Genomic DNA, 17,485 nt, shown 5'->3' on the forward strand with positions numbered 1-17,485 from the left:
ACATGACCCTAACTGGTACTGCTGGTTGGGAAACTGAGGCACACGGAGGTACAGGGCACAAAGCAGGAAGTGCCGGAGCTCAGACATGGAGCTGGGCACCTGCCTGCACATTCCAGGACCTTGACCCCATGGGTGTCATCAGGACAGGCCAGTGCACCTGTTTGGTGGTTGAACACATAAGGAGAGTAGCTTGCATTGCTTTGCCATAATTATGCAAATGTAGAGGACCCTTTAAGAGAACTCTTTGTGGTAACTTAAGCTTCCCTAAGGAATAAAAGGAAAAAATTGACTTGGAACTAGTGGGTTTGGATTTTCTAGTGTTTTGGTTGGTTTTTTTTTTTAAGATTTTGTTTATTTATTTGACAGAGAGAGACAGCGAGAGAGGGAACACAAACAGGGGGAGTGGGAGAGGGAGAAGCAGGCTTCCCGCTGAGCAAGGAGCCCGATGCGGGGCTCGATCCCAGGACCCCGGGACCATGACCTGAGCTGAAGGCAGACGCTTAACCGACTGAGCCACCCAGGTGCCCCTCCAGTGTTTTAATTAAAGAGCAGTCAGGGGAAATTCTTTTTAGAATGCTCTTTTGAATTAATGAATACTGGTTTGAGTTTTACTCTTGCTTTTTTTACACCATGGATCTCTGATGCCCTTTGGTAACTCTGAACACTTTGGGGGAATTTCCGCTAACCACCCTTTGTTAATATTTCAGGCATTTTCTTTTCCTTTTTTTTTTTTTTTTAAGATTTTATTTATTTATTTGACAGAGAGAGAGAGACAGCGAGAGAGGGAACACAAGCAGGGGGAGTGGGAAAGGGAGAAGCAGGCTTCTTGCCGAGCAGGGAGCCCAATGCGGGGCTTGATCCCAGGACCCTGAGACCATGACCTGCGCCGAAGGCAGACGCTTAACCAACTGAGCCACCCAGGCGCCCCTTCAGGCATTTTCTGAAGCTCCCTCTGCCACCTGAAGTCTAAGATCACTTCCATATGCTTTTTTAAAAAATATTTACTTATTAGAGAGAGACCACAAGCAGGGAGAGTGGCAGGGAGAGGGAGAAGCAGGCTTCCCGCTGAGCATAGAGCCCTAAGAGGGGCTTGATCCCAGGACCCCAGGATCATGACCTAAGCCGAAGGCAGACGTTTAACCAACTGAGCCACCCAGGCGCCCCTTCTATATGCTTTTCTGAAGGATGATGACCAGAAGTGGGTAATAGGATGAAAGGCCCTTTCTGAAGCAGAGCTTCTGGATCCCTAGATGATCTCCCATTCTTTTTACATCAGAACAAAAAGGGCTGCCCTTACGGGGGTGGCCCAGTGAGCCATGGTGGCTGTTTGGGGTGCCCCTGGCCTGTGCTTTATGTTGCTCCCCGTGGTTCGTGCACTGACCCTCACGTAGCCTGTGTCATGGTAGCGCACCCGCACGTCGCGCTCTGTTTCCGCTGTGGGCCGGTCGCATTGCCGTCCGTGCGTGCAGCTGGCACGTTAGTGCAGGGGCACAAGGGGACCTGAATTCGGTGGCGGGTTGTTTTAAGATTGAGCTATAAAATAGGAGGAAGGCAGACTTCTTAGCATTTCCAAAAGCCTGCAGATGATTTCCTCTCCCCTCTTGCTGGGATCACCGCCGACCGAGCCCCCAGGGCTGGTGAGGACCAGTCATCAGGCCTATAATCCTCCAGCTTAGGAGCTGGGCGAGAAAGCTGTTTGCTCACTGGAAGTGGTGAAGAGCACCTGTTTGCGCAAATCTTTTCCCTGGTGAAATTTTATGTATTTTGAAGTGAATGATGTTTGCTGCTTTTGAGTTGAGCACTTGATGAATAGTTGTTTAAGCTGGAGTAACTGAATAAACTTGGAGGTAATGTGATGATTTGCCAAAGCGTCCCCTACCCCCTCCAAAAAATGGTATCAGAACTGTGCACCGGTCCCTATATTACTGGGCTCGGAAAGGTCACTGTTCACACAGACTGCGTGCTCGCCTCCCTCTCCATTCTGGGTGGTGTCTGTCGGAGGCGAATACTAACCCAGTGAATCCAAAGACATTTGTAAATGAACTTCATGCACTGAGGTGTACCGTGGGTCCTTTCCACTTGCTTTGGAACAAGCATGGACCATTTCCACGTTTATTAATGATTAACTCTGTGTTTGTTCTCTCGACACTTTCCGTGTGCCTGTTTCCCTCTTCTGGTTGGCAGTTTCCTAGAGAGAGGGGACTATCTGGTGCAGCCTGGCCTTCTCCCCGCCCGAGTCAGCGGGACGCGGCACGGCGTGGGAGCTCGGCGGCAGCCGGGCGGGAGCTGGGCGGGAGTCGGGCTCCGAGCTCTGCTGCCCGGGACAGGGCGCGCCCGCCAGGCCTCTGCCAGCGAACCCATGTCGCTGCTATTGCCGTCTGGCGGAAGCCCGGCCCCCACGTCTGCAGCCCCTCTGCAGTTGGGGTTTTTGGCGTGCCCGTGAGAGTTGCAGCTGTTGCCATCGTTCCGGAGAGACCTGAGCAGAGCCACCGGGTTTTCAGAAGACAGTCTGCATGACAGCCCGCGCCACAAAATGAGAAGTGCAGGCGGTGGTTCTGGAAGCTTTCTGCCTCAGGACCTCTGCGTGGTCTCAGATGATCAAGGGCCCCAAAGACCCTTTGTTTATGTGGGTTCTGTTGATGCTCATTGTATTAGAAATTTAAACCAAGGAGTCTAAAAAATAATGTGCCATAAAGACAATGAGAAATCTGATGTGTTTTACTAGATTGTATTTTTATGAAAGATAATTTTTTAAAACCAAAAAAAAAAATGTAGTGAGGAGCAATATTGTTTCACACTTCTTGTAAATCTCCTTAAGGTTGGGCCAAATACAAGCAGCAGTTGGCTTCCCACTGAGTCTACTGGAATTTGTTGTTTTTGTTGAAGTATAAGAAAAAAAATCTGGCCTCACACAGATTTGTAGCTGAAAGGGAGGAGTATTTTAGTAGCCTTTTCAGATAATTGTGGATATTTTTCTTTGCTACCACACCAAAACTCGACCAGTAGTAGTTTGTTTCTTCGTTTCTTTGTTCCTTAGAAAGCGCAGGAGTGGGTGCAAGCTGCCGGGAGGGGCAGAGGGAGAGGGAGAAGCCGACTCCTGCTGAGCACAGAGCCCGACAAGGGGTTTGATCCCACGACCCTGAGATCACGACCTGAGCCGAAATCCAGAGTCGGACGCTCACCGACTGCGCCACCCGGGCGCCCTGCGCCCGGTCGCAGTTTCGTACAAGCTGGTGGCAGTGCGGGGTCTGAGACCACGCGGGATGTGGCGTGGATGGATGCTTAGCTGGGTGTGATCCCTGAGGTCACGCAGCATCATTGGACAGCATTGCTTTCCTGAGTTGTGCGGGTTTTCCCGACACTGGCTGTGTCGTTGCGCACAGACACACGTCCAGTTCATGGATGTCACCGTGCATCTTAGCAGAAGTCTTTCAGGATCTGGAATCCTGAAGCTCATGGTGGTGACGACAAGTCTCCCACCGTTCGCACTTGCGCATGCAGGCTTGAATTGCATCATTGCAGCAGACGCTGGGGCTGTTTTCCGGGAGCGGCGACCCCCTGGGCCGGTGCTGAGGAAGTCTGTCCACCACCCGAGCCGTCTTCCCCGGGAAAGGAAGCTCAGCTCCCGGCCTGACACTCACCCCAGTACTTTTCCTCCAGACGGCGAGACGGCCACCACAGTTAGGGTGACGCACACTTCCTGTTTCCTCACACAGATACGAGGAGGCTGAAGAGTCAGAGTTTCATAAAATGAATGCTTTTCCCTGCTTCAGGAAGAACATTTCTAGGTAAGCTGGCCCCCCTCCGCGGCAGAGCTGTTCTGGGGCTGAGCTGCTGCCTCGATGGGAGCCGGCACCTGCAGGTTCTGCCCTCGAGCCTTCCGTGTACAGAGAGCACTACGTATCAGGACAAAAATACTTCTGGCCTTGGGAAACCCCCTTAGCGGCTCCTGGGGCCCCCCCAGGAATTCCTGGGGCCACTCTGAGAATTGCTGAGTTACGAGAATCCTAAATTCTGTTCTCTCTCCCTCTGTCGAGTCATCTGTGTGAATATCTAATAGCAGACTGTTAGAAAGTCCACTTACATTAAGCTGCATCCTGCCTTACAAACACGTTTTAATGAAACTGTCCCAGGAGGGGGTCAGCTTTGGAGTGTGGGTTCCTGTGTGTGCGGCCTGGCAAAGTGACGGCCGGAGAGGTTTGGGGCTGCGCTTGTGTCTGCCAGGTCTCTGGGAGGCCCGCTCCTCGGAGCAGGTGAGAGTGGTTAGGAAGAGGGCTCCCCGTCTCTGGTGCGGAAGGAAATAGGGCCCATCGGGCTGGGTGGGTGTTTTCTTTTGGGTTGTTGGTGAAGGAGCTGGGCTCCCCTCAGGTCTCACAGACTTCTTTTTGAAAAGAGGCAGCTTCACTGAGTGGTGTCTTTAGTTTGGCGAATTCTATTTGTGCTTTTTGTGGAAGTGCTTGTAAAATTGTTCTGTTGAGAGATCTTCTGTCTTTACCAGCTGATGCAGATGGGTTTTCCTAGTTATTTAAGTACACATGGAGTTGGGGGTTCATCTGAGAGAGGCTAGCAGTCTGGAAATGGCTTCCATTCCGGGCTAATACCCAAAATTAGTTAAAAACATTTTCCTGGGGCATGGAAAGAGACCCCCTTCCCTGCCACCTACCCTGCTGGTTCCTTGTTGCCACTGTATTTAAACATAGTGTCTTCTCCCCTTCTCCCAAGGGACGGCCAGAAGCCCACTCGGGGATTTGTTGGAGGGTATGCTCAGGTAAAGCTTGGTCTCTGTGGCAGCAGTTTAGGATGGTGTGTATGTGCTTTTGCTAGTAGCTTCTGACCTGCTCTAGAAAAAAGATGAGTGAATGGTGTGACCCACATAGAGGAAAGTGTTCTAATTGATTCTTAACCAGCAAGCATTCACCTCTGCGCGTTCGAAAACTGTTGGAAGAGAGCTTGCTAACTGATGGGCCGCCTTGTCATAGCCCCGGCCCCAGGACAGGACAGAAACCTTGCTGTCTGTTGCCAGGACTAGTGCAGGGCCCTCCCCTCACGGCCCCCCGTGCTCCCGACCTGTGTCTCTGCAGTCTGTCCCTGTGCCTTCCTTCCTCGGTGTTTGGATCACCTGCCATGTGCTGAGCCCTGTGCTAGACGCTGAGGAGAGGCAGACCCACACAGAGGGCTTCTGCTCTCGAGGAGCCTGTGACCTGGGCGGGGGACGAACAGCTGGGGGACAGATAGGTAACGCGTCTGGTGCACGGAGTCTGTGGTTCGGGTGGTTCGGGAGGTGGTGTTGGACAGCAGAGCCGGGCGCCGTGGGGACCACAGGGCAGGCAGAGCACTCCAAACCCCATGTGGCCGGAGCTGCGGCCGGAGGGCAGAGGTAGTGCGCCGGGGGCCACCGTGCCCTGCTGTGGTCACTCTGCCTACTTGGCCATTTGCAGAGGCTGCCAGCTATTTATAGAACACACTGTAAGCCCCTGGAGCCTGGCGTCACGACCCAGTATGACCTCCCCAGGCCCATACCAGCCTCTCGCGCTTCTGCCCTCACGCCCTTTGTGCTTCTGGTTGTGTTGCCTGGGGGTCCCTGGCCGGGTGCCCGTCCTGTGCACGCATATCCTGCTGATGGGAATTCCTTCTTTCCAGGATCTGCTCAAAGTGGGTTTCTCATGAAGCCTTGCCAAATAGCTAAGTAAGAGTGCCTTGGTCTTTTGTCCAGTCAGAAGCTTATCTCATTCCCCAGGACAGCCTGACCCCACCTCCCTGACGCCTGCGCTGCTGGAGCCCACGGTCAGCATTCATGGCACCAGCCAGCGGCGGCTGGGGTCCCTGGGAGGTGATGTCAGCAGGTCCCACCTGGTGGGCACAGAGAGAGGTCACGGTACAGGGAGAGGCGCCAGTGAGAAGGAGGAGCACTGGATACTGTGGATGGACAGATGGACGGATGGACGGATGAGGGCTTCCTGGTCGCCGCCTCTGTTCAGCTGTGCTAGTCCTGCATGGGAGGACTCCTCCCGAGGTCACTCTGACTGCCCGTGGGACCATTTGGGCATTCAGAACATTCTGCTCTGTGACCCAGCAGATGACCCCAGTATCACTCTTAGGAGCATTTGGAAAGTAATAAATCCGCAGAGAAGTCCGTCCCTTACCGCTCTCGTCTGGCTCCCTGAGCGTTTAGGACTTCTGGGTGTTTCAGGAATGGTAGATCAGTGGCCCCAGACCACAGGCGCTCTGCCGGCCGAGCAGAGGACTCCGTGGTTTTCCTGGAGCAAGCGAGCCACTCTGGGCGAGGTTCCCTCAGCCCACGACTGCTCCTTGGGGTTTCGGCAAGTGCCGTCGGCTTGGGCCCTCCGCCGTGTCCCTGCCTGCAGGCAGCCTTCGGGCCGGAGGGGCCGCGGGAGGAGGGCCCAGAGACTCTGGCGGGGCCTCCACTGGTGATGGGAGGAGGAGCGTAGGCTGCTGGGGCCGGTGGTTGGTGCAGGGCCAGTGTTCTGACCCTGGAATGCAGCGGGGGCACCCCCGGAGTGTGTGTCGAGCGGCAGAAAGGAGGCGTGTTCACGGAGGGAAAGAACAGGCCAAAACCCACGTTCGGAAGCTTAGCCCTGCCTTGTGTAACACGAACACTCAAAAAAACAACAGCTTTATTTTTTCAAGATCTAGCTCACGAAGCCCCAAATTGCCACTGTATTTTTGTGTGTTGTGGTTAGAGATGTGCAGGATGTGTTGGTGCTGATAAGTCAGTCGGGCAGGCCTACTCCCTGCTGCAGCCGAGGAAGGTGCTGGTTCCTGTCCAAGGGCGTCAAGGTGCTCAGTGCCGAGAGCACACAACGATTAAACACTAGGCCAGGGCGTGTAACGTGCATAGAACCTAAAATTCACCATTTTATAGCACGCCATCAGTGGCCTTAAGTACGTTCACGGTGTTTGTGACCACCAAACCTTGTCATCCCCCCGAACAGAGACCCCGTACCCATTGGCTGCCTCTCTCGTCTCCGCTCCCCCGGCTGCTGGCAACTGCTAGTCTGCTTTCTGCTCAATGTAGTTGCCCATTCTGGACATTTCATGCAAATAGAATCCTACAGCATGTGGACTTTCGTGCCTCTGGTGTCACCTAAGAGTATCTTCAAGGCTCCTCTGTGTTGGAGCAGGTTATCAGTACTTTCTTGCTTTTAATGGCTGAAGCCTATTCCATTGCATGGATATACCACATTCTGTTTTATCCATTCATTTGACAAGACATTTGGGGTTGTTTCCAATTATTGTATATTTTAATTATAAATTTCTTAATTTTCTGTGCTTTAAAGCTTTGCCAAAATTATAAATGTGTGTGACAGTTTTATCAGGGGACATACAGGGCAGTTTTCCTATTTTTTCCATGCTGTGCTGGGAGCATCGGCTTCTGGATGGTGTTAGAGTTGGTCCACATTCGCTTTGTGGGAAGGGCGAGGGGCGGTGAGAGCTGCAGGCGCCCGTGTGTGAGCCCCCTCGTGTTGGCAGCGGTCTGCTGAGGGATCTCACTGAGCCCCCGTCGAGAGTTTGGAATCTGCCTGCTTCCTTTAGGCAAATCGAAGTGTAGATGATGTTCGGAAGGACATTGTGCATTGATGTTTTTTCACTGTGTATGTGACTGTGGGAAAATCTTACCGTATTTTTAGGAAGCCTGAGTTGTAAATTTCTACTGTGAACATAACAATTTATAATCATAAAAAAAGGACATTCTGCATAACTTGTCGTATTGGCCGTATTTAGTATATTTGCAGACTTGGAGGCAGGGAATATTAATAGCAGAGTGGGGCAGACCGTTATTTCTGACACTGCGTCACCGCGCGGGAGTTCACTGGCCTGCCCCTGTACTGACGTCCTCGGTGAGCCTCCCCTGCCGGCTTCCCGTGCACGGGAGCCACGAGGTGTCCCATTCTCGCTTCGCTCTCAGGCCGCCGTGGAGGCCTCCGAGCAGGCTGCTCGCTTTCCCCCTCGCTTGCAAGGCCCCTTTCAGCTTCGGCAGCCGAGTGTGTCACCACTCGTGTTCCTGCTCAAGTCTACAGTCCGGGGGGAGGTGGCCCCTCGCGCCACGGTGGGGGCAAAGCTGGCCACCACATTCTGAGCAGCCCGAACCCCTGGGGACAGCCCCAGCTGCCCCACCCCCCACCCCATCCTCAAAAGATGCACGCGTGCTCATCCACACCGCCCACTGCGGCCACACGTGTGCCCTGCCCGCAGCCCGTGAAGAGCCCGGGCGGTCGTCGAGTCCGGCTAGTCCCGCCGCCCTGAGCATCCACTCCTGTGCTGTTACGTCTTTCAGACTTTCCGCGGTGCTTCTGACTTCCTAACGTGTGCAAGCCCAAAGTCTGATGGCCCCTGAAGCACTCATCTCTCAGCTCAAGCAGCATTAACACATGGCCAGTTTTATTTCCTTACGGGAACAGTTTGAAGGAAATCCTGCCCGTCATCCTTTATCCACACATCCCTCAGTGTGGTCGCCAACAACCGTGGAATCACCGGCCCGGACGCCCGAGAGTGTGCGTCCCTAAGGCTGCCCCTTAGCATCACATAGATGGTCAGTGCCCCGGGTTCCCGCTTGCCTCAGAATTGCTCTTTTATTGCTGGTGTGTTTGAATTAGTGTCGGTGCGCACGGGCAGCCAAGAATTCCAGCGCACCTGAACGTGGCTGCTGTGTCATTGTCATTTCCGCGGATGTTAACTCCTGGCTAGGGGCTGCTGCCCACGGGGCCGTGTCTGCTTCCGACGTTCCCCACAGTGCAGAGCATGTGTTGGTCACCCGGTGGTTTTAGGGACGCGTGTCTTTCACTGCATCATCTACTTAGTGCCCCCCAAACTGTAGCTTCAGACAGCCTCTGCCGTGGGCCGCCGTGGGCTGGCGGGGCCAGGTGCTCTCGTGGGTCTGACGCCGGGGGCCCCCTCAGCGGCTCCAGGCTGTCTCCTCCCCCCAAGGCAGGGATCCTACAGGAGTGAGTGCAACGCACAGCTCTTCCGAAAGCCCCGGGCAGCCCCAGATACTCGCTCCTGGTTGTTGGCCGGGGCAGGCAGGTGGACAGTGGGCTGTGTGACCACGAGCTGGTTCCTGGAGCGAGCTCCTCACGGGGAGTCTGGGAAAGCTACCACGTAGATGAACGTCAAAAACACTGTGTTCGGTGAAAGAAGCCACGTATACGAGTCCGTTTATGTGAGACGCCCGGAGTAAGTAAATCCACAGGGACGGGAAAGCAGATCAGTGGTTGCCAGGGGCTGAGGATAGGAGGGAATGGGAAGGAAGTGTGTGGTTTCTTTTGGGGGTGGTGAAAATGTCCTGGAAGCAGACCGTGGTGGCGGCCACACAGCGTCGTGAAGGCACCAAAGCCACTGGATTGTCCACTGTAAGATGGTTAAGATGGTCCGTTTTATGCTCTGTGAAGTCTAGTATGATTTCAAAAAACTGACCCTGGGTCATTTTATGTACATTCCTGAATCCAGATTTCCAAGCTCAGCTGTGAGCTTTGAAGGTACCAGCATACTTCATGTTAAGGTGTGCATTTTTGATTGGCTCATGACCAGCCAAAAGTGACGTCGGGATCCCACCTTATGTTAAACGGGGTCCGCCAGGACACAGGAGACCTCAACTCTAGTTTTCACCAGCTGCAGGGGGTGCCGGGGAAAGCGGCCCCCTCCCCCTGCCTCACAGGTGTCAGATGAGTCAAGATCTAGGTAGTGGCTGGAGCCTGATGTGGATGGAAAAATGCCATAATTGTGCAGGGTCCTGCATCTGGTGCAGTCCATCATCTAAGATATGTGCAAGTATCACTAATTTCTTTTCAGTCTTTTGAAGAACGCAGAGTACATGTCTATTTATGTTAAATTGTGGGCTTGTCTCTCTTATGGAAGAATTGATTAAAGAGGCCCAACAGTCCTGGGGATTTTATCTGCTTGATTTTCAACAAATTTACTCCTAATTAATTATTCCAACTCAAAAAAAAAAATTGTACCTCTACAGGATGCCGGTATTTAGAAGTGACATTTCAAATATCTAGCTGTACAAATTGAGAGAATTTTCTGATGTCTGTCGTTTGGTAAATTTGCTTTTAAGTGTCCCCTCAGGGAGTTGTACTCATTCCAAGTGAGGGGATTACCGTCGAATTAGCACTCCCTCCGATTGGATTGAGCCAGTATCTGAGCAGGAGCCTTGCTGAAGCACGCAGGGAAATTTGACTCAAAACAAAGCTAAAGCTTCTGTTACTTAATCTTTTCAGATGCTTTTCTTGGGATAAGGAACATTCTGGGATTTGTTTGTTTGTTTTGGTAATAGCACCATGATATTTACTATTGAATGTGTGCCTTGTTTTGTTAACATTAAAATAACACTACTTTTCACAAAATAGAGGGATTGTAATTGAAAATAAACATGGGAGTATTCTTACACTGAAGTCTGAGTTGAAATGCTTGATTGCTAAATATATTGCTGAGGAGAGGAAATATTTTTATTTTCCTTTGTCGGTGGCAGCCTAGCGGATGGGACCCCACAGGTACCCAGCCCGGGAAGATTGTGATGTGTAAAAAGAATCCATGTTTATCACAAAAAAGATATAAACAGAAGCTGAAGTTTTCCGTTCATAGTATTGATTTTTTAACCTCTCACACTCTCGTTAAAAAAAGGACTGGGGCGCCTGGGTGGCTCAGTCGGTGAAGCGTCTGCCTTCGGCTCGGGTCATGATCGCAGGGTCCTGGGATCAAATTGGGCTCCCTGCTCAGCGGAAGCCTGCTTCTCCCTCTGCCCCTCCTCTCTGCTCCCGCGGGTGCTTTCTCTCTCTCAAATAAATAAATAAAATCCTTAAAAAGAGGAGGGGGGAGGGCATCTGGGTGGCTCAGTTGGTTAAGTGACTGCCTTCGGCTCAGGTCATGATCCTGGAGTCCCTGGATCAAGTCCCGCATCGGACTCCCTCCTCGGCGGGGAGTCTGCTTCTCCCCTCTGACCTTCCCCCCTCTCATGCTCTCTCTCTCTCTCTCATTCTCTCTCTCTCAAATAAATAAATAAAATCTTTAAAAAAAAAAAAAAGAGGAGGGATTCTTCTGTGTTCATTGTAGAAAACACTGGCTACAGAGGGACGGAGTCGTTGGGGTGCACAAAGTCCCCGAGAGTCTCCCTGGGTGTTCGGGCCTGGCCGCCCCGCTGCAGCCAACGGGGGGAGGGGGGTGGGGGACAGGGAGGAAACGGGAGCCTGCCAGCCTGCCGCTCGCGGGCACCACTGCCGGGGCCGGGGCTGGGGAGGACCTGCCCACGCGGTGCCCACTGCAGGGCCATGGAGACGGGCAGAGCCGGAGATGGGGGGGGGGCGATGGCACAAGGAGGGCTCTCTGAGAAGGCGCCACTTGAACACAGACCTGGGAGTGAGCGAGCGAGCCGCAGGGCATCTGGGGGAGAAAGGCCCCGGCAGAAGCGGGGGGGGGGGTGCGCAAGGGGAGAGCAGGAGATGCGGGGAGGCCGGGGCCCGCCGCTCCTCCGCTGAGACAGGAGGCCGCGGGAGGGTTTGAGCAGAGTCTGCCCTCCAGCTCCTGGCTGCTGTGTAGACACGGGGGTGGGGGTGGGCGTGGAGAGAGGACCAGTTAGGAATCTCGGAATAATCCCCTGGAAGGTAGTGAGGGTTCGGACCTGTGTTCTCGCAGTGGATAGGGGGACGCTGGTGGATTCTAGGTCTGTGGTATGTGTCTTAAAGGTGGAGGCAGGAAGATTTAGACGTGGTCTAGACGTGAGGGAAAGTCAGGGGTGACAACATTGTGGCCCTGAGCAGTGGCCTCATGATTGAGATGAAGACACGGTGTGTGTGTGTGTGTGTGTGTGTGTGTGTGTGTGTGTGTGTGTGTGTGAGAGAGAGAGAGAGAGAGAGAGAACACAGGGTCTTGGTGACTCTGTCAGGTGGGCTTGGAGGAGTCAGGGGGATCTGCCTGGTTTGGGGAGGGGCAGAGAAAATGGGAGGATAGGATGTGGAGCCACCTAGTGTGACCACGTCAGAATTGGGAGAGAGGGAGGGCAAGGGAGTGGGTGTGAGCAGGGGCAGTCATGGGGAGCAGGTCTGAGGGACGGCAGGAGTTGATCTGGGACACGTAGAGTCTGTGGCGTCTACTGGACCTCAGCTGGAGGGCAGCAGGAGGTTCCTGGGGGCATGGGGACAAGAGAGGCACCCAGTGGTGGTCAGGATATAGAGAGTGCTGGAAGCCATTTGACTAGGTGAGATCACCAAGGGCCTGCTGTGGATGGTGCATGGGTGGGTGGGTGGCTGGGGCAGAGCTAGTGAGCAGGGTCCAGGACTAAGAGGCAGGAAGGCAGGAGGAACCAGGAGCAGCTGGATGCAGCCAACACTGGACAGAGAAGGAGCGACTCGCTTACCGTCGGGCTGCCGATGGCACAGGGGGGCGGAGGGTTGACCATGTGATGTGGTGACCTTGCAGGAGCAGCTCCATCCGTGTGGGGGGGGACACCGGTCCGCCTGAAGAGCTGCGGAAGAATTAGGAAGCGACTGAACACAACCAGTGGATTGATGGTTGGGGGAGAGTGGGAGCCAAAGATTGTTTTGCTCCTGGAGTCTGTTGGGGTTCACTTTTTACCTGTGAACATCTTTGTGCTCGTTCTGTAGAGTTTCTCCAAGAAGACACTCCCAGGTTGAGAGTTACTTTCTTTTCACACTTCGGCAATATTACTCTGGTTTTGGGGCAGTTTTGAAGTCAGCTTCTGTCCAATCAGGGTTGCTTTATAGCTGATCTGTGTTTTTCTTTCTCATGCCTTAGAACATCTTTTCTCGGTCTTTGTCTCATTTTGTTTAAAGTGGAAGTAAGTGCAGCGTGTTGGGCTCCTGTTGGGAATAGCCCTCTTGGGAGGGGAGGGTTATGACAGAGAGAAGGAGGGGTTGCTGGAGCCGTGTCCCTGACTTCAGGCACCGATCTGCAGGTGGGGGGCTGGGCCCGGCGAGGACACCATAGTTCTTCCCGACGACAGAGGCTCACGGAGGTGGGGGCCTGGGGGGGGCGGCTCTTCTGGGGGCTGTGATGCCCTCTGTGAAGCCGTCCGTGAGTCCGAAGCTGAGGGGAGGGTGCGGGAAGGAGGTGCGGGACGTTTGGCCTGGATCGGACAGGCTGCTGGTGGGGTCACGGGAGACTGGCGGTCTCTACGGAAGCGTGGGGGCAATCGGCAGCACGGTGTCGGTGTCACGTGGGGCCCAGGTTCAGACCAGCATTGCATCAACCCTGGATCCCTGGGGAGTCCGCCTGTGCTCAGCTGACCAGCTTCTCGTGTTTTCTTTCTGCCCATAGAGGTGTCCCTGTGAGCCCTGCAGCGCATCCAAAAGCCCGATTCTTCCGGGCGCTTTGCAGCGGGATGTCCCTTCCCTGTGTTGGGCTGTGTGCTGTTGGCAGCCCGAGACCCAGCTTTTCCAGGCCTGTTGGTAGTGTCCCCCATTTCCTCGGGTGAGGACGTGATTGGCAGAGGTCTCCTTCCTCGACAGCATGGGTATTTAAGATGTGCTCGTATGGCCTTCTTTGTTGTCACAGGACTGAGTGGCAGTTGGACATCTAAACTGTACTGAATGGGGGCCCTTGCAGGGAGCAGCACTTCGGCCAGGAAGATCTAGCTGATGGGGCGCCGCAGAAACTCGGGTGTTTGCTTCCGTTACCTGTTGCTGTGGGAAAAGCCATCCAGACCGAGCGGCCTGAATCAGCAGCTGTTTTGCTCACGGACTCTGTGGGTCAGAGACGTGGGCCGGACACAGACGGGAGACGCTGCTTCTCTGCTCCAGCCTGCCTCAGCCGGGAGGGAGGGAGGGGGTGGCTCAGGGCTGGGACCATCTGGAGACCTCTCCACCCACACGTCTGACACCCGGGCTGGGTTGACGCCAAGGCTGGTTTCAGTGGGGCTGTTGGCCAGAGTGCCCGTGCGGGCTCTCTGTGTGGCTTGGGCTGAGTTCTTCAAGGAAGCGTGTCAGGAGGAAGTATCTGGAACGCAGACGTTCCCAGGGAGCGGGAGGAAGCTGCGTGGCCTCTTCTGACCCAGCCTCCCAGATCCCCATCGTTTCCATTTCTACCCTGCCCAGACTCAAGGGGAGGGGACGTGGACCCCAGCTCTCAATGGCAAAGGGCTTGGGCTGCTTTAAAACCGCTGCTGTATTGTCCTTTCAAAACACTCAGTTAGGTCCTACATCACGTTCCGAGGCAGAGCCTCATACCTGGCTGGGCGGCTCAGGATGGACGTCAGATGCCTGCTGTTCTTGACCGACCGTGCACAGGAAAGCCTGAATCTGTGTGAGCGCTTTCAGCTTCTGCCATCCCACAGCGGCTACGAGCTCCTTACCCTTCCAGTCCATCCTGATCCAGCCAGGTGGCCAGAGGAGGCCTTGTGGCTCCCGGAAGAGCCCAGACTTTGGAATCAGAGGTGCCTGAGTCCAGGTCCTAGCCCTGCCACCATGGATCCGCGTGACCTCAGGCGAGTCACTTCACCTGTGTCCATCTGTGTCTCTTCTGCAAATTGGTGAAAATCCCTGCCTTGCCAGATGTGTTGCCAACATTACAGAAAAGGTGAGGTGCCATTTGGGACACCTGGCACTTAGATTATAATAATTGGGAGGCGTTGCTGGGGAGTATCCTTATCTAATTCAGCAATATCACTAATAGAGTTAAACATCGCACCTTCTCAATTCTGGTAGGAAGTAACCACCCAGAATCTGGCTTCCTTTTTTTTTTTCTTTTTTTTTTTAAGAGAGAGAGAGAATCTCAAGCAGGCTCCACCCCAGTGCAGAGCCCAATGGAGGGCTCAGTCTCGCGACCCCGAGACCATGACCTGAGCCAAAATCAAGAGCTGGACGCTTAACTGACTGAGCCACCAGGCGTCCCTCCGACTTCCTTTTTCTACGAACAAGCGAACATTTCTTGGATCTTTAAGCCCCCTGTGATGCTGACTTATCATGTGCGGCAGTGGTCTGAACAGAGAACATACATCACCACGAGGCCAGATGGCAGAGGCGATCACTGAGCACAAGACTAATTAATTGAGATATCTTTCAAGCACATTCAGTCCTTGTCCCTCCTTTGTACCTGTGGTTTTTGTTGTTTGTAAATGGCATCTTTGTAAAAGTAATTTTCCTAATTAGTAGTTGTTCAGGTGTAGGAATGCAATGGATTTTTAGAGTCTTGTTTTTAGCAAGCTTGTTGAATTCTTTTTAGTTCTAACCATTCTGTGAATTTTATCTTAATTTTATACAGGAGATCGTGTCATCTACCTGTGGCGGTTTCGCGGTCTTGTTTCACGGCATGTTGTTTCTTTTGTTACTGCACTTGCTAACGTCTGTTGAAGTGGTGATTCCAAGCCTCACTGTTTGGTTCTGACCTCAAAAGAAATCCGTCTAATGCTGCTTTAGTGGGAGTGCTGTTTTCAGGAGGTTTTTATTGGATAACCTTTATTAGGTCCAAGAAGTCCCTTTGAAGTTGCCAGGTTTGTCTGCTGGGTTTTCTCTCGTTGTCTAAACCGTGAGAGGGTCTTACTTTCAGACAGTGTAAGGAACGTTGGGCTGGGCCCCTGTCGGGTGTGTGGGACGCTCTCAGCTGGAGGGCTGCCCGTACCTTAGAGGGGGTGTGAATGCACATCCTGTGAATGAGGGGCCCCCTCACCACGGGTTCTCGTGGCAGAGGCGCAGCCCCCAGCTGGCCCCACAGCTCCACAGGGTGGGCCCCACAGCTCAGCCTCGGGCTCTGTGGGAAGACCTGCAGCTCGGCCACAAACATCTGAAATCCAAGGTCGAGCTGGCGTCGGCAGCTACATGTGTGATAAGGCGTCACAGAGGAGGGGGTGAGTTGGAGAACGTGGTGTGTTATTATCATGTTGCTGTGGTTGAACAGACTGAACAAGAGCGTAGAGCCAGAGAAGTAGCCAGTGAGGTGGGTCTTGTGAACCGCCATGTCGGAAGGATTGTCCCGCCAGAGGTGGCAGGCGCTCCAGTTGGCTCTGGGCCCTGCGGGGTTTCCAGGAGAGATGACGTCAGCGGTAGCTCTGGTTTTTAGGGGAGGAAGGGAGGGGCAGGTCATGGAGAGGGCAGGTGGAAGCTGAGTTGGGGGCTTGCTGCAGCATGCAGGGTGACCTGTGCACAGAGAGCCCAGAGTCGCTGGGGGTCCTGCCACCTGGCGGGCTCATTTGAATGGGGAGATGGGGGTGTTCTCCTGGGGAGCCGTCAGGCCTGGCAGGGAATGGGGAAGGGCAGGGGATTGTCCTGGATAAGGTTCTGTGGAAGTGATTGGGCTAAACAGGAAGAAATGTAACATCACAGCAGGTCAGGATTTAAGCCGGGTTTGGTCTTCTAGGTTTGGCAGTGGGTCAGAAGGAGCTGCTTTGTGATGTCATACCTCAGATAAGTGACCCTGAAGCGGCGGATCCTGCTGGGTCCTGCTGCCTTGGTCTGAGATACTTCTTCTGGGTGTGATGGCTTCAAAATGTCTGACGAAGCGCCTGACTTTGTCCTCCATAAGGCTTGTGGGAGCTCTTGTGTACGTCCCTTTCCTGCCCGTGTCGCCTTATTGAGCGGCTGAGCTGCTTTGTGGGGCCCTCAGCCCTTTGTGCTGTCTGGCCTCATTCCTCCTCCTTCTTTTCCTTCTGTGTTGGACCACATAGAATTACTCACTTGATGGGGGACAGGTGCCCTGCAGCCTGGGCACCCATTGTCACCTGTCAGTTCCCCAGGCGGGCAGATGACACGGTTGTGTGTTAGCAGATGACGGGGAGATGCCTTGCTGGTAAAAATAGATGTTTATTCTTTTCAAGACTGGCAAAAAGTTAAGACTTCACTCAGTAGCCCCGTGGGACAGGACTGAAGTTGTGGTTTTTCATTTTTGCTATCATTTTCTTCTTCCTGATTCCTATTCTCTCTCTTAAAATTCATCGGGCCTCACGAGCTAATACTGATGGATCTGGTTTTGGTGGGTTTGCGTTCGCTGGAGATACCCGGATGCTTACTCTGAGGCCATTACCCACGTTAAGGCTTGAAGTCAGGAGTGAGCCCCCGTGGAAAGAGGGGCCCTGGCCCCAGAAGCCGCTCGGTGGCCCCGCCTTGCTTGCCAAGAGAGCAGGGGGAAAGCTGTGGTACCCATGCACGTTCACGGAAGGTGCTTGCCCTGAGGCGACACGTGCTCTCTGCATTCTGTTTTCTTTTCCATTAAAAAATAATAATAATAAATAAAACGCTGGTGGCTACCTGCATTCGGTGGTTTGGGGGGCTGCTTGGGCCGGCCCCACCCTGCCCGAGTACCAGTGCCACACTCCCCAGGACTAATGGTGCAGCCTCGTGGGGAATGGCAGTGTGCGCTCGGCATCGAGACCCTCGGCGTGTGCGTGCTGGAAAGGGTGTAGGTAAATGAGGTGGTTTCTGGCCGCCTCAGAAACTGAACCATGTAAGTGAAGGGAGGGAGACAGGGGATCCCCCCATCCCGAGTCAGACAGCTGTGCAAAGTAGTGGGGTTCCTGCTGAGG

The 17,485-nt window shown here is 53.8% G+C and overlaps 1 protein-coding gene across 9 annotated transcripts in view; it reads left to right on the forward strand.

The window, feature by feature from the left end:
• Positions 1-17,485, forward strand: part of AGO2 (argonaute RISC catalytic component 2) — a 99,509-nt gene that overhangs the window by 19,042 nt on the left and 62,982 nt on the right. For 7 of the 9 annotated variants that reach the window (XR_004922684.2, XM_036109417.2, XM_036109421.2 and 4 more), the window contains exon 1: positions 3,740-3,788. The exons of 1 other annotated variant lie outside the window; for it this stretch is intronic. Coding sequence is in view for 7 of the 8 variants with exons in the window: in XM_036109417.2 (XP_035965310.1) it covers positions 3,755-3,788 (34 nt within the window). In the remaining variant the exon portion in view is untranslated. Of the gene's footprint in view, positions 1-3,739; positions 3,789-14,507; positions 14,548-17,485 lie in introns of those variants that run through there. One more of the 9 variants, XM_036109419.2, reaches the window with a different exon arrangement.

The sequence above is a fragment of the Halichoerus grypus genome, chromosome 5 (assembly GCF_964656455.1).
Source record: "Halichoerus grypus chromosome 5, mHalGry1.hap1.1, whole genome shotgun sequence".
In the NCBI taxonomy this organism is placed as follows: Eukaryota; Metazoa; Chordata; class Mammalia; order Carnivora; family Phocidae; genus Halichoerus; species Halichoerus grypus.